This window comes from Oncorhynchus clarkii, chromosome 1 (assembly GCF_045791955.1).
Source record: "Oncorhynchus clarkii lewisi isolate Uvic-CL-2024 chromosome 1, UVic_Ocla_1.0, whole genome shotgun sequence".
Lineage (NCBI taxonomy): Eukaryota > Metazoa > Chordata > Actinopteri > Salmoniformes > Salmonidae > Oncorhynchus > Oncorhynchus clarkii.
Genome location: NC_092147.1, coordinates 75,691,529 through 75,705,339, shown reverse-complemented (window position 1 = coordinate 75,705,339; position 13,811 = coordinate 75,691,529). Strand labels below are relative to the sequence as shown.

At 39.3% G+C, this 13,811-nt stretch overlaps 1 protein-coding gene across 1 annotated transcript in view; it reads right to left on the bottom strand.

Moving 5' to 3' along the window:
- The window catches only part of LOC139412500 (AT-rich interactive domain-containing protein 5B-like), a 62,950-nt gene that overhangs the window by 38,817 nt on the left and 10,322 nt on the right, over positions 1-13,811 (bottom strand). The window contains exon 4 of the mRNA XM_071159278.1: positions 4,753-4,983. Within this exon, the coding sequence (XP_071015379.1) occupies positions 4,753-4,983 (231 nt within the window). The remainder of the gene's footprint in view (positions 1-4,752; positions 4,984-13,811) is intronic.

The following is a 13,811-nucleotide window of genomic DNA, read 5'->3' as shown; positions in this document are numbered from 1 at the left end:
AAAAGGCCTGTAATAATGTACAGGCAAAAGGCCTGTAGTAATGTACAGACAAAAGGCCTGTAATAATGTACAGACAAAAGGCCTGTAGTAATGTGCATCTGGGCAGCTTGTTTCTGATTAGGATACAAAACAAGGGATATTATGCTTCACCACACATGCTATCAGTGGACTGAAAATGCTTTTAGTTCAGTACCAATGTGAGGTTCTTCTTAACATGAAAACATTTTTTTTCACATGCTTAAATCCTTAATCTAATGTTTCATGATATGGCATATGGATGATAAAAAATGCATGACCATGGTTAACACAGTTCCGAATTGATGGGAGGTTCAGAAAGATAAGAAAATTACATCTCTATGATTACCCAAATACATTAAAACAGTGGCAGCTATATAGCCTGATTTTAGCTTTGGAAGAAAGGTTTCAGAGCAGGAATTCTTCCAATCTATAGGGGAGCACATGTTAACAGTTTAGCAGGATAAAAATGGGCCTGTCTTAGGCAATCTCCAGCTCTACTGGGATTCAGTGGAGGGGAGTGACACAGGCACACAAAGGAAATCACTCCTTTATCAGTGTGTTTATATTCTGCTCTCATCCTGGCCATGCTACAGTGCTTTTACAGGAACATTTACAAAGTTTACACTCCAGAGCGAGTGCCCTTCAATTCACAATACGATAAAAATAGAATCTCTTTAGGATCTATGCATCTGGGTAGCATTAATATCCAGCAATAAATCTTTCCCTCCCGAGGATTACTAAAAGGATTCAGATGGATTCCAGAAAATGTTCCACTTTAATAAACATAAAACCCCAAAATCTGAGCGGAAACATTTCAAACAGGCAAACAATAACAACAGTTTTTGCACAAAACATATAGATTTTATCTCCTTCCCAGACATAGCAGTTTGAATAAAAGACTAAACGAACGAATGAGCCTGTAGTTTCACCTCAAACATAAGTACCTCATCAGCTTTCAAAACACTGTATATTTAAGCAATGGGTATTATGTTTCTCAGAGGTGGGGGCAGGGAGGGTAAGCAACATTATTACTTTGTCGCAGGAAAATAAGAAGAACTTGTCTCACAATATTCTCAAAGCATGGTTCCACTGTTGCCAGGCATGTAATTATACCAATGTTCAAGACAACATGTTCTCTCACAGCATATTCCAACCACAGAATTACAATTTTAGTATGATTACCACAGAGCAAAGTTAATCTTACTGCCTCTAACTATCTCCCAGAGGAAATGTCTTGGAACGCTAAAATTTTTTCAAACCTTTCTTTGTAGACTATGTTATGTAATGACAAATTTTTCTTCCGTCATATCTGTGTGGTTGTACAGAAGAGTATGTTCACAGAAAATATGATAATAATATGCAATAGTCACATTGTCATCATCCTCTCCACAGTTTGGTAGAAATGAGGCTACATGAATATGGAAATAGGAAGTAAGTACATGATACTAAGTGACATCATGTCAAGCTGCCCTGCTATTACACGGGCCTTGAGTAACCAAACCAAAATAAACCCTTAACGTTCTCTAAATGACAGTGGCACTCCTTGGTCCTCTCTAGATAGCAGCATTTTAATTATTAGCAGTGTTCCAGTAGTTCTGCAGTGACACAAATGACATTCTGTCCACACACCGTGAGGTGGCTGTCAATTCACTTGAATAAAAAAAGAACGTCTGTTAAATGGGCAATGCTAGAAAAAGACTTGGCCAAAGTTAAAGGTCAGGATTAGCATTGGAAAAGCATAAATACAATCGTTTCCAGTCACTTCTAGCTTTAACAACGGCCCATTATTCACTGCCCCTGGCACTTGACCTAATACAAATCTGGATTAAACATGGGTGAATTTAATGTTTCCTAACACGAATGAAACACACATTAATGTGGCGTACTGAAAGAAGTGGTGTTTACGTAATGACACTTCAGTCAGAGAGTGAAAAAGACTTGTGCCTGAATGCGGTGTGACACACATGTGCTGGCACAATGAGCCAACAGTATGAGCAGCAGGAGAATGTGAGCTTGCTATTCATTCATACCAGATTTTCCTACGCATAAAACAGTTTCCCCTCACCTCCTCATTTTTCTTTTAAAATTAAATTACCCACACAGACAATCTCTCCAATTTTTTTTTACCTGTTCTACAATTACGGTGAGTTAAGCTATAATTCAAAAGGTCCAAAGAGTTAAGCTATAAAAAAATGGGTTAAAGCCAGCCGTTTTTATCTCAATATCAAATCAATTATGTACCTTACTGTGATTGTTTTAAATCAAAATGGTCAAAAAGAAACAAAAGCAGCTTTTTAGCAAAGATCAATTTCTCAAGCAAGAATTTAACTAGGAAAATCTGTGAGTGGTCTGAGTGGGGAAGGAAAAACTGAAAACTAGATGTTATTGGCAGAGAGGTTTGGAACTCTTTCTTATTGGTCTATAGGTCGTTATCACTAAAACGTCACAATATTGTGCAGAGCGTTAGATTTGGCTGCTGGGGGTTCACTAAATCCATTGACAACTACGTGCCATTTTGAATAACTGTTATAACTACACTACATGACCATGCTTGTCGAACATCTCATTTCAAAATCATGGGCCACAAGTGTATTAGTGAGGTCGAGCACTGATGTTGGGCGATTAAGCCTGGCTCGCAGTCGGCGTTCCAATACATCCCAAAGGTGTTCGATGTGGTTGAGGTCAGGACACAGTGAAGGAGAGACCGCATGTTTTCGTTGCAGGCCGTGTCAGTGGCACTGTATTGTCCTCAAAGCGGGCAAAAAAGTTATTTAGTCTGCCTGGGAGCAAGACATCCTGGTCCGTGACTGGGCTGGGTTTCTTCCTGTAGTCCGTGATTGACTGTAGACCCTGCCACATGCCTCTTGTGTCTGAGCCGTTGAATTGAGATTCTACTTTGTCTCTGTACTGGCGCTTAGCTTGTTTGATAGCCTTGCGGAGGGAATAGCTGCACTGTTTGTATTCGGTCATGTTACCAGACACCTTGTGTAGGTCAGTCAAGTTCTTCCACACCAATCTCGACAAACCATTTTTGTATGGACCTCGCTTTGTGCACGGGGGCATTGTCGGTCCCATTTTGTGAGCTTGTGTGGCCTACCACTTCACGGTAGGCCACACAGCTCCTAGACTGTTCCACTTCACAATAACAGCACTTACAGTTAACCAGGGCAGCTCTAGCTGGGCAGAAATTTTATGAACTGACTTGTTGCAAAGTCACTGAGCTCTTCAGTAAGGCCATTCTACTGCCAATGTTTGTTTATGGAGATTGCATGGCTGTGTGCTCGATATTATACACCTGTCAGCAACAATGTGGCTGAAATACCTGAATCCACTAATTTGAAGGGGTGTCCATATACTTTTGTATATATATATATATATATATATATATATATATATATATATATATATATATATATATATATATATATATATATATATATATATATATATATAGTGTATTTGGTTTTAATATCATCACCTCTTGAAGAGCATAGTCAGAACAACAGTTCAGATTATTCCACATTTAAAAGCTCGATCATCAGAGTTATACAGAAAGTAACTACATGCTTTTCATGATCAGTAAACATCAATTAATCATTTCATTTCAAACACTTGAGGGTAGCCTATCTATTTGTCATGTAGCTAGCTAGATAGCAATTTGTGATATTTAGCTTGCTTCATCCGAGATTATGCTTTTGGAAAGAGCTTGACATTGTTAAAGTTGTCAGTCAGACTTCTGTCATCACAACTATAAATGGCAAGCAAATCGAACAATATAGCCATCTAGTTTATCCCCTGAAATGTAGCTTGTTAATTAGCCATATTAACGTGATCTGTTATTAGCTAGCTAATTTGATGTGGTCCATAAATCAATTAATGCAGCCTATCATGTCTGTCAGCAGCAATCGTGACTAAAAACAATGTTGAAAAGGGGAGGCCTGGTTGGAGAAAAAAACACATTAGTTCGACTTAGCACTTAAAAAATAAAAAATCCCCAATTTCGTGGTATCCAATTGTTAGTAGGTACTGTCTTGTCACTACAACTCCCATACGGGCTCGGGAGAGACGAAGGTCGAGAGCCATGCGTCCTCTGAAACACAACCCAACCAAGCCACACTGCTTCTTAACACACATCCAACTCGGAAGCCAGCCGCATCAATGTGTCAGAGGAAAAGCTTTACACCTAGCGACCTGGGCAGCGCGCACTGTGCCCGGCCCACCACAGGAGTCGCTAGTGCGCAATGAGACAAGGATATCCCTTCCGGCCAAACCCTCCATCCCACCAAAATAGGCTGAAATTTCAGTAGGTCTTTTCAAACCGCTCTCACACTAAAAGGGAATTATTATAATTTTCACAATTTCACAGGCTTTTTCCAATCTCATACTGTAGAAATATATATATAACATAGGAAAATCACTGGGCTGCGCTGGGCCTTTAAACAAAGACTATCTTAAGGACAGATGATACTCATCAGTATGGTGTGTTTTGCAGTGTTGGGGTCAGTTCCATTTCAATTCAGTCCATTTTGGAAGTGAACTGAATCATCTCAGGTCCACATAGCGAATTTCAATTCAAGGTCACATAGAGACTTTCCATTCAATCCATCCCTCGAAGTGACTTGAATCAAAGTGGAAGTGACCTCAACCCTGTGCGGTGTTCAGTCGGCGCAAAATTGGAGAAAACCTTTTAAAGCGGAGCAGGTGCTTCCTGCACCCTAGCATTTTGGGACTTACCGAACTCGTCGCAGACACTCTCGTTCTGCAGCAGGGTGGGGTGTTCGAAGGTGTCCCTGCAGTAGAGGATGCGTGTTGTGCTGTGTAGGGAGGCGATACCGCCCAGAGCCAGCACGGTATGGTTCGTCAGCAGGGCCGACGGCTGCTCTCTGAGCCGGGCCAGGACAGAGCGGTAACGGCAGTACTGGGGATAGCTCAGCACCAGAACCTTCCTGCCGTCATCTTCCTGGCCTGGAGCAAAACAATATTTCAAACAAACAGTCAGGCCTAGTTCCAAACAAATATAGTTTAAACCCACCCCCACCCCCTGATAATGACACATTTCACTTGAATACGGGAATGAGTACGACTTTATGTATGACATATACTGATAATAGCAGAGGCAAATGTCAAGACAACTAAAATATCTTCACATCTAGATTGGCAGGTGTTAATAAGCAACTTATAAGTAAATTCAAGCAGCAGTTTTCCCAGGATTTCTCACTTTATGAAAACAAGCATGTAAGAAATGCCCCTTAACACCTCTTGGGGCTAGGGGGCAGAATTTTCACTTTTGGATAAATAGCGTGCCCAATTTCAACTTCCTCCTACTCATGCCAATAATATAAGATATGCATATTATTCATATATTTGGATAGAAAACACTCTGAAGTTTCTAAAACTGTTTGAATCATGTCTGTGAGTATAACAGAACTTATGTAGCAGGCAAAACCCAGAGGACTAACTGTTCAGAATGTTTTTTTCCTCTCTCTGTTCCTTGGGTTGTCATTGCCCAGGGATATTTCTTATGAACCTGTTTTCAGTTCCTACCGCTTCCACTGGATGTCACCAGTCTTTGGAATTTGGTTGAGGTTATTCCTTTGTGCAATGAAGAAGTAGGCCAACTAGAAACTGGGTACATTTTTGTGAGTTGCGCAAGATGTGAAAAGTGGCGCTGGTTTGTTTTCATTCCTGTATTGAACACAGATTGCCCCGTCTACAATTTTATCGATTATTAACATTTAAAAATACCTAAAGTTGTATTACAAAAGTAGTTTGAAATATTTTGGCAAAGTTTATAGGCAACTTTTGAAATATTCTGTAGTGATGTTGCGTTTTTTGTAAGCTGTTTTTTTCTGGATCAAACGTGCTTTATAAATGGACATTTTGGATATATATGGACAGAATTAATCGAACAAAAGGACCAATTGTGATGTTTATGGGATATATTGGAGTGCCAACAAAAGAAGCTCGTCAAAGGTAATGCATGTTTTATTTCAGCGTTTTGTGTAGCGCCTGCAGGGTTGAAATAAGCTAACCCCTTTGTTTACTGCTGGTGCTGTCATCAGATAATAGCTTCTTATGCCTTCATCACTACACTACACTGCAGTACACAGATCCTATAGCCTCATATTTATTTTACCTTTATTTAACTAGGCAAGTCAGTTAAGAACAAATTCTTATTTTCAATGACGGCCTAGGAACAGTGAGTTAACTGCCTTGTTCAGGGGCAGAATGGCAGATTTGTACCTTGTCAGCTCGGGGATTTGATCTTGCAACGTTTAAGTTACAGGTCCAATGCTCTAACCGCTAGGCTACCTGCCATCCCAATCTATAAGCATATCATGCAATTGTGTGACAGGAAAAACGATATATTTTATAGTGGTGAAATATACTAGTATTGAGCCCAAACGAGTACTGTTAGCCTTGAAAGAATAATATATACCCCTTTGTCCATCTAAGCATAAAAATCCACCATGTATGCAACCTTCGTACAGAAGAGTAAGGTTGAGTTGGTCAAATTGGTAGACCAGTACAATGGAAACCTTACACACATAGAAATTAAACACTAATTGACCATCCTCTCTCTCCCTACTCCTCTCTTTCACTCTGCATACAGTATAAGTATAGACTGAATATGTTGAATAATCCCTGGATGGCATTTCTTTGCACATATCCAGCCAGAGGTGTAATCCATAATGAGGTTTTGAATGTAGGCATTCTATAGTAGCACCTACTCAAACATTCCACAATATAACAATCATACTTTTAATATGAAGTACCTGAACTTGGTTCTGGGTGATATGGAGAATAATTCATCATAGTTATCAATATTATTGACTGTTGATGATAATAATTTATATGAAATATGATCTGAATATAAAATGAGCATTTCTATTGAACAAGGTTTGGTGGCACACCTTGCTCCAATTTGGTGTCCACAGCCCAGCCCTATTAGATACCATAGTCCAATACAGGTACCTTTCACAGACAACAGAGCCAGATAACTACACATTAATAATACTTCAAAAGGCAGGCAATGAAAGCCCCCATCCACAAACACACCCAGCACAGATGTGTGTTTCTGTGGTCGTATGCAATTACTGCTTGGTGGCACATGGTTTGTTTCCAAATGTCAAGGATTCTATTTGAACTAGCCAACTATGGAACCTGGCAATCTCCTGAGGGTCCTCCCAGCATTATTTTGATTATATTCAATTTGGGGAAGAAGCCATGGGGGATTTACTGTATACTAGGACTAAGTGTGTGTGTGTGTTGGTTCTTCTAACATTGTGGGGACCTAAAATTCCCAAAAGTCCCTACAAAGATAGTAAAACAAGAAAAATTCTCCCTCGTGGGGACATTTCCCATGTCCTCATCAGGACAGAGGCTATTGTAAGCTTAGGTGTTAGGTTTAGGGTTAGGGTGACAATTAAGGTTAGAATTAGGGTTAGGATAAGGGGTTAGTGGTTAGGTTTAGGGTTAGGGTTAGGGTTAGGAGTTATGTTTATGGTTTGGGTTAAGGTTAGGATAAGGGTTATGTTTAGGGGAAAATAGGATTTTGAAAGGAAATTCATTTTAGGTACCGACGAAGATAGAAGAAGAAAATGTGTGGTGTGTGCAAGAGAGTGTGTGTGTAATGCAATGTAATGGTATATAATGTCATATAATAGTATATAATGTCATGGTAAATAATGGAATGGTATATAATGGAATGGTATGTACACACTTAATGTCCCTTTGTTCATCAAATCTGATCTTTTCAAATAAAGGATCTTTACATACAAATTTGAATTGGCTGGGGCCTTAGCTCTGTCACTAGAGAGTTGAAAGACGGAGAGAAAGAACATTATGCTGTTTCTCTTTCTCTCTCTTTACTAAAGCAGCTGGTTTTGACAAGCAGCCTTTAGTGTAGGACCTAGAGGCCCTTCTGTGATGATTAAACTACCATGTAACGTGTGTGTGTGTATGTATGTATGTATATATATATATATTTTTTTATGCATCGTCAAGTCATCTCAAAGCTAACATACACAACAGGGTCTGTATCATCAGCATAAACACAATGTGACAGGATGTCATCATAACCATTCAAGACGGTTCATTACTATTCATAACCGAGGACATATAAGAGTGTATTACAAAATATGCTATTCAACCATAATTATACAGCAGATAGATTATAGTGCCTGCATAAGCAAGTACAGAACTCCAATTCCAAGACAACTCAAGGTCAAGGTCGGTGATTCTGGGATATAGGCCTACTATTTATAATACTGCTGCTTCCTGCATCACCATTACTCTGAACAACCATAGGCAATGAGAGCTTTTTTGCGTTCCACTTCTCCGGTCAATGCTAGCAACCCTTTCAAACCTACTTCTGGGTTTCCTTCAACAAAGATTACATGATGAAGAGTAAAGGAACATCTATTTTCCAACACAGACTCCAAAAAAATGTTTTATGCTAGGTAACAGCCCAATGTATTAACAAAATTGGTGTTGTATGGCTTACATTTCAAACAAGCTTAAAATCGTTACACCAGGGGAAAAAACTATTTCAAACACCGTGAGTGAAGTTCTGTTCTGATGCAAAAATGCTGAAAAACATTATTCTCATACTATCTTTCAGTCACTAAGTCCTAAATCACTCACTCGGCTGAAATTTGCTGTTGTCAACATTTCCACATCATCTAACCAGACAAGGAATTTACTGGAGCCTAGTCTTATGAGCCAATAGCGACACATTGATATCTGTTCTTACAGTAGGTACCGCACGGATATCAAAACAAAATGTAAAGCTTATCAAAGTACAGGGAATAAACTAGGGAAACTGGACAAGGAGACTATTTTGTATTCTCTCCCCATCCACTGCCTTTTTTTGCTGTTCAGCTCTGTATTGATTTCAGAGGTTGCCCTGTTTCCATTTACCCAAGACTCCTTTCATAATGTATAACACCTCTCTGATTCATCCGCCTCTCTTTCCTGCAGCATCTACGGTTTTCATATAAAGGACGTGACACAGAGAGCTATATGCAGGCTGGCTCTCAAGCTGTTTGTCTTTATTGAACCAAAAAAGCATGGCATCTGCCAGTAATAAATATTGGACGGAATGCAAAAAGACAATCATATTTCAGTAACGACTAGCTTCTCCTCTCTAGGGAGATTTTCTTTTATCCCTTCATATTCATGACGCATAATGTAGCCACCATGATTCAATGGGCTCCAATCAAGTATTGACTCGCCTCTTCACAACAACCCATAATATCAGTTGCATCAAAACATTTCCTGGTTTAGATCAGCCTTAAGATAACTATTAGTCGCCGTTATATTCACAAGGCATATCTGTAAAGCCTTCAAAGGGAATGGTATTCTAACAAAAGGGCACAAACGCCCAGAGGAAATGTTCTATTAAAACTGTATGAAGGAAGGACAGCAGAGGGCTGCTCTCTCTGCAAGTTGGTTCCTGTTCTTAATTATCTAATGGCACTAAAGTGCCTCTTTCTGTTCTATTTTCTGGGGGGATTGGGGGGAGGGTGTCCTGAAACAAAAAAGAAACGTTTATATAATTTTCACCTCAATTTATTCAAGTGTGCTGCGCAAGAATTTAGGCCAGCTATATGCGTACAGAAAAAAAACGCAGCACAATTGCTCTGAACACTTCTTAATTTGGTTCCAGATGTTCTCACAGTTTGCATTGAAAAATTGCAATAAACGACATTTTCAAAAACATACTCCCATTTCAAATGGTTTAGAAAAAAACAAGAGCACTTTCCCTGAGTTGATTTATGTGATTCTATTACATTAAACATTCCTTCCCCTAAGCGGGCTCTGCTCCCTAGCAACAAGCGCTAGCAGCTCTAATGTCATTGGCATGGGGCCAGTGTAAGCTGTCTGTGTTATTGATTGCTAGATTGAAAAGTTTGCATTTAATAGGCTCTGTAATACATGATAAAATTATTCAGAGCTCCTTGTGCCAAATTGGTTCCTTTGACTATCAAAGACTATGGCGGTTACAAACAAGGCAGCATCCCAATGTTCCAGAGGTCTTTTAAGCCTGAACCAAATTATAGCTTCAACCCTGCATCACCACAATCATACTCCAAACATGAGACCCATAATTGTATATACCAGCGAGGTATTACTGGTAGGAACAAGAAAGTCGACTTAGACAAGCAGAAACAGAGATTTTACAGAACTGACAGTCAATAGCTATTGTCTGTGGTAAACAGGCCTCAACATTGCACCTTGTTCTTTGTTTTATTCATCCAGAGAGATTAATGGCTCTGTTTGCTTTTCCCAATCTAGATACTGCACTGTTGCGCTACTCCTCATTCACAAATTATTAACAGTGGCCAGGCTGTTACATAGAAAACCTTGCCCAAAGGAGATTTTCAGTGTAATTGACTAGTTCTGAGGATGAAAAGAAGGTCAGGGGAAATCTGAGGCATTTAATTCCACTATTTCTATGTCTAAATCTAAAGGCCTTTTCTCCCAGAAGATAATATACAATCTCTTCTGATGGACCGACCTTTCCATTTGTCACGCGGCGTTGTTCGACACAAACTCAATTGAGCAGCTGTGATCTTGGATCATAAAGATTATGACTGAGTTCCTGGCCTGTACATTCTCTGTGCATTCTGGAATAAAATGGATGTGATGTTTCCTTTAAATGTACCTTTAATGGGACACAGAGTTCCCACTTTAGTCGAGGTTTACATGGGAAGGGTAGAAAACTATTCATCTGAAGATTGGGAATTGGGTCAGAGGGAATTACATGTCATTCCTGGCGAAACTTGCTGTGTATATTTCCTCAAAGCCCCCCATTGTAAATCATGGCAGACCACTGAGGGGATACAGACATAGAAAGGAACATGATTTAATATGTTTCAGTTAAGGACAGAAAGGAAAGGGGAGAAAACAACAGGCTATTCAGGACATGCATGTTTCCCATTCTAAGGACTATAATGAGAGAGGACTGGGTGGGGGCTGTCACTCAACAGAGCCCATTGTGAATTCCTGTCATTATGTAAGAACCTCTCATGTCAGCAGATCTGTACAGGGAAGCTTAAAATAAACAGTAAATAGGCTAAGCCAACTGGACCTATTTAAATAATTACATCCAGTACAATGAACAATTTACATGGATTAATGTAAGAACAACTACTGGAACATTTATTTCTACTAACGGAATAATGACATTAGCGCCATATTGATGAAACAGGTTTTTTTGTACCCCAAAAACCTTGAAGCGTTACATTTTAAAATATCCTATTAGCCCGTCTGTTCATATTGATGTGTAACACAACGCACAAATAAAACTGACAAACTTCCTCAAAAGATCCACTATCTATGCCTCAAAGAAACTGTTCACTTTTTAATGAGTTTTCACAAAAATGACTGGGGGAAATGGTGGAGAGTAACAGAGCTGCTGAATAATACGGATTTACCAAGTGGCCAACACACAAAGGACGGAAATGAAATAACTGCCAGGACAACAGGACGGAAAACAGTCTATGAACTAGCCCTGTGCCTTTCTTTGTTCTCACGGGGAGAAGTATCATACTTTTTAAGAAACAACAAAACATTTCTCAAACTGTCCAAAAGTACTTCCCGAATTGGGTGATATTTTCCTCATGCAATGTAACACTTATGCGAAAACTAACCGTGCCATTTAAAATATGCACATTATTCAAGACGATGTACGAATACTGCAACTTGTGATTTATGTTGAAACTTTTTTTAAACAATGTCAGTGGAAAGGCAATAATTTAACCTGAGTTTGACAGCCCTAATAACTCCCCACTGACAACAATTACATTGTTCCTATGCAGTGAATATGAATGGTAAAGCTGTTTTTGCAGTATGGGTTGCCCGCAGTGCAGATCTGATTGAATTCCAGGCTGTAACTGTAATGTGCACAAAAAGACTGCAACTGGAGCAGCTTGAAATGCATTCATAACACAGATGGACTAATATATGTTCTCATGAAATATTCAAGGACATTATGGTGGGATGATTGGCTGGCAATAAAAACTAAAGGGTAAGGCATACTGACTCAACAAGCCTTGGCAACCTATCTAATAAAAGCCACATTGTTTATTCGCAAGCAAAATGAATGCCCCCAGGTTGAAATTAATAATGTCACTATGATGGCTTTAAGAGAAGGGTATGTGTGTGGGTGGGTGTCTGAGTATTTGGGTCTGTCTGTGCGTCCATGTTGATGTCTATTTTTATAGTTTTTTTCTGTTCAACTTTAACAAAACTAATCCAATCAAGGCAACCAGATTAGGGAATATTTTAATGGAATAATGCTCCCTCTATGTCACTAGCATAGCGTGTGAGTGTTATACTAGCTGTTTGGGATGCCTTTTATGTTCTAGGAGAGGTCACATCAATAACAAGTCTGTTGTTTCAGAGCCAGTTAATGGACAGACAAAACCCTTCACTTCCTCTGTGAGGTCACCCCTGGGATCCAAACTCATTGTTTAACAATCCACCAGCAAAGCCTCTCACCCCCTGGAGCACACAGGCAAAAAAACAGCTGGAAATTACACAAATATTATCTGACATTTTGAAAGGACTAAATTACTAAACCGCTTTTGCCATCGGAATCCAAATTTGATTACAAAGCACATGCCTGCTAGGACGTGTTTTTCTGGCCCATTCAAATTCCAGGCATGCTCAAACGCTCCCCACATCTAATAGATTTTTCCACCCCGCCACACAATTTACTGCTTACACGTTTAGAATTTTTTGGCTTCCGGCCAAACTTCAGTCAAGGGAATTAATGATATGAGCAGATCAGTGAGGGAAAAACAGCTTGTGATTCTCTCTCCAACAGGTCTGAAAATAATGAAGAGAACATGCCCATAAACCAAAACCCATTGCTATCAGAGTCACACAATCAATAGAACACTCCATTGAATTACTTCAAAAGCTTTGGATAGTTCCAAGAATTAGTTTGAGGAAATTGCATAGGGGAGAGAAAATGACAAAGGGAGCGTACGGCAGCTATCGGATTAATACACAGTTGAATGAAGAATATGCTTTACAACAATACATTCTTTCATTTCAAATCCATGCCTTTGTCTATCGGATCACAAAATATTTTTCATGGTCGGTTTTCTACCATAGTATAATAGAAAAGCAACATCAACTACAATCATATGTATATTGCCAGGATAACTCAACCCAGTGAAAGAAATCTGTTTTCTATTCTCTTTATCATTCTGCGGGTCTGTGTCAGCATAAATAATTTGGTGAACTCTGAAAGATGCTGCGAAGGTTATAATCCATCGACTGCGTCAATGTAAAATATTCCACTGAAACATTTTCTGAAGATTGCCAGTGGCTGCATCTGGACAGACATAAATAATGTATAATGCGTTATGCACTGGATTCATTATATTTCTATGGGGCACCTGTGAAACATACCATATTCATTCTAGTAGGAATGTATATGTTAGCACAGTGTTGTTAACTAGAAAGCAGCATGGTTTAATTTGCTTCCTGTAAATCATTTCATCATCGACCTCCAGCTAGGTGAGAAGTAAGAGAGGGGGGTAGAGAGAGTCAAAAATGTGACCTTGCACAATCCCTGTCATCATGTCACAGCACAAATCTTGCTGGGGGAAGGAGCGGCAGTTGTGAATGATGAATCATGACTAATGATCCACACATGTTCTCTCTTTCTTCTTGCTCTCTATCTCTCTCTCTCTCTCGAAAGCAAGTCTAAAAAGCAGTAGAGATGTTCTATGTGCTATATTTCTATGCTTCCCGTTCTTAAGTTAAGTTTTTCC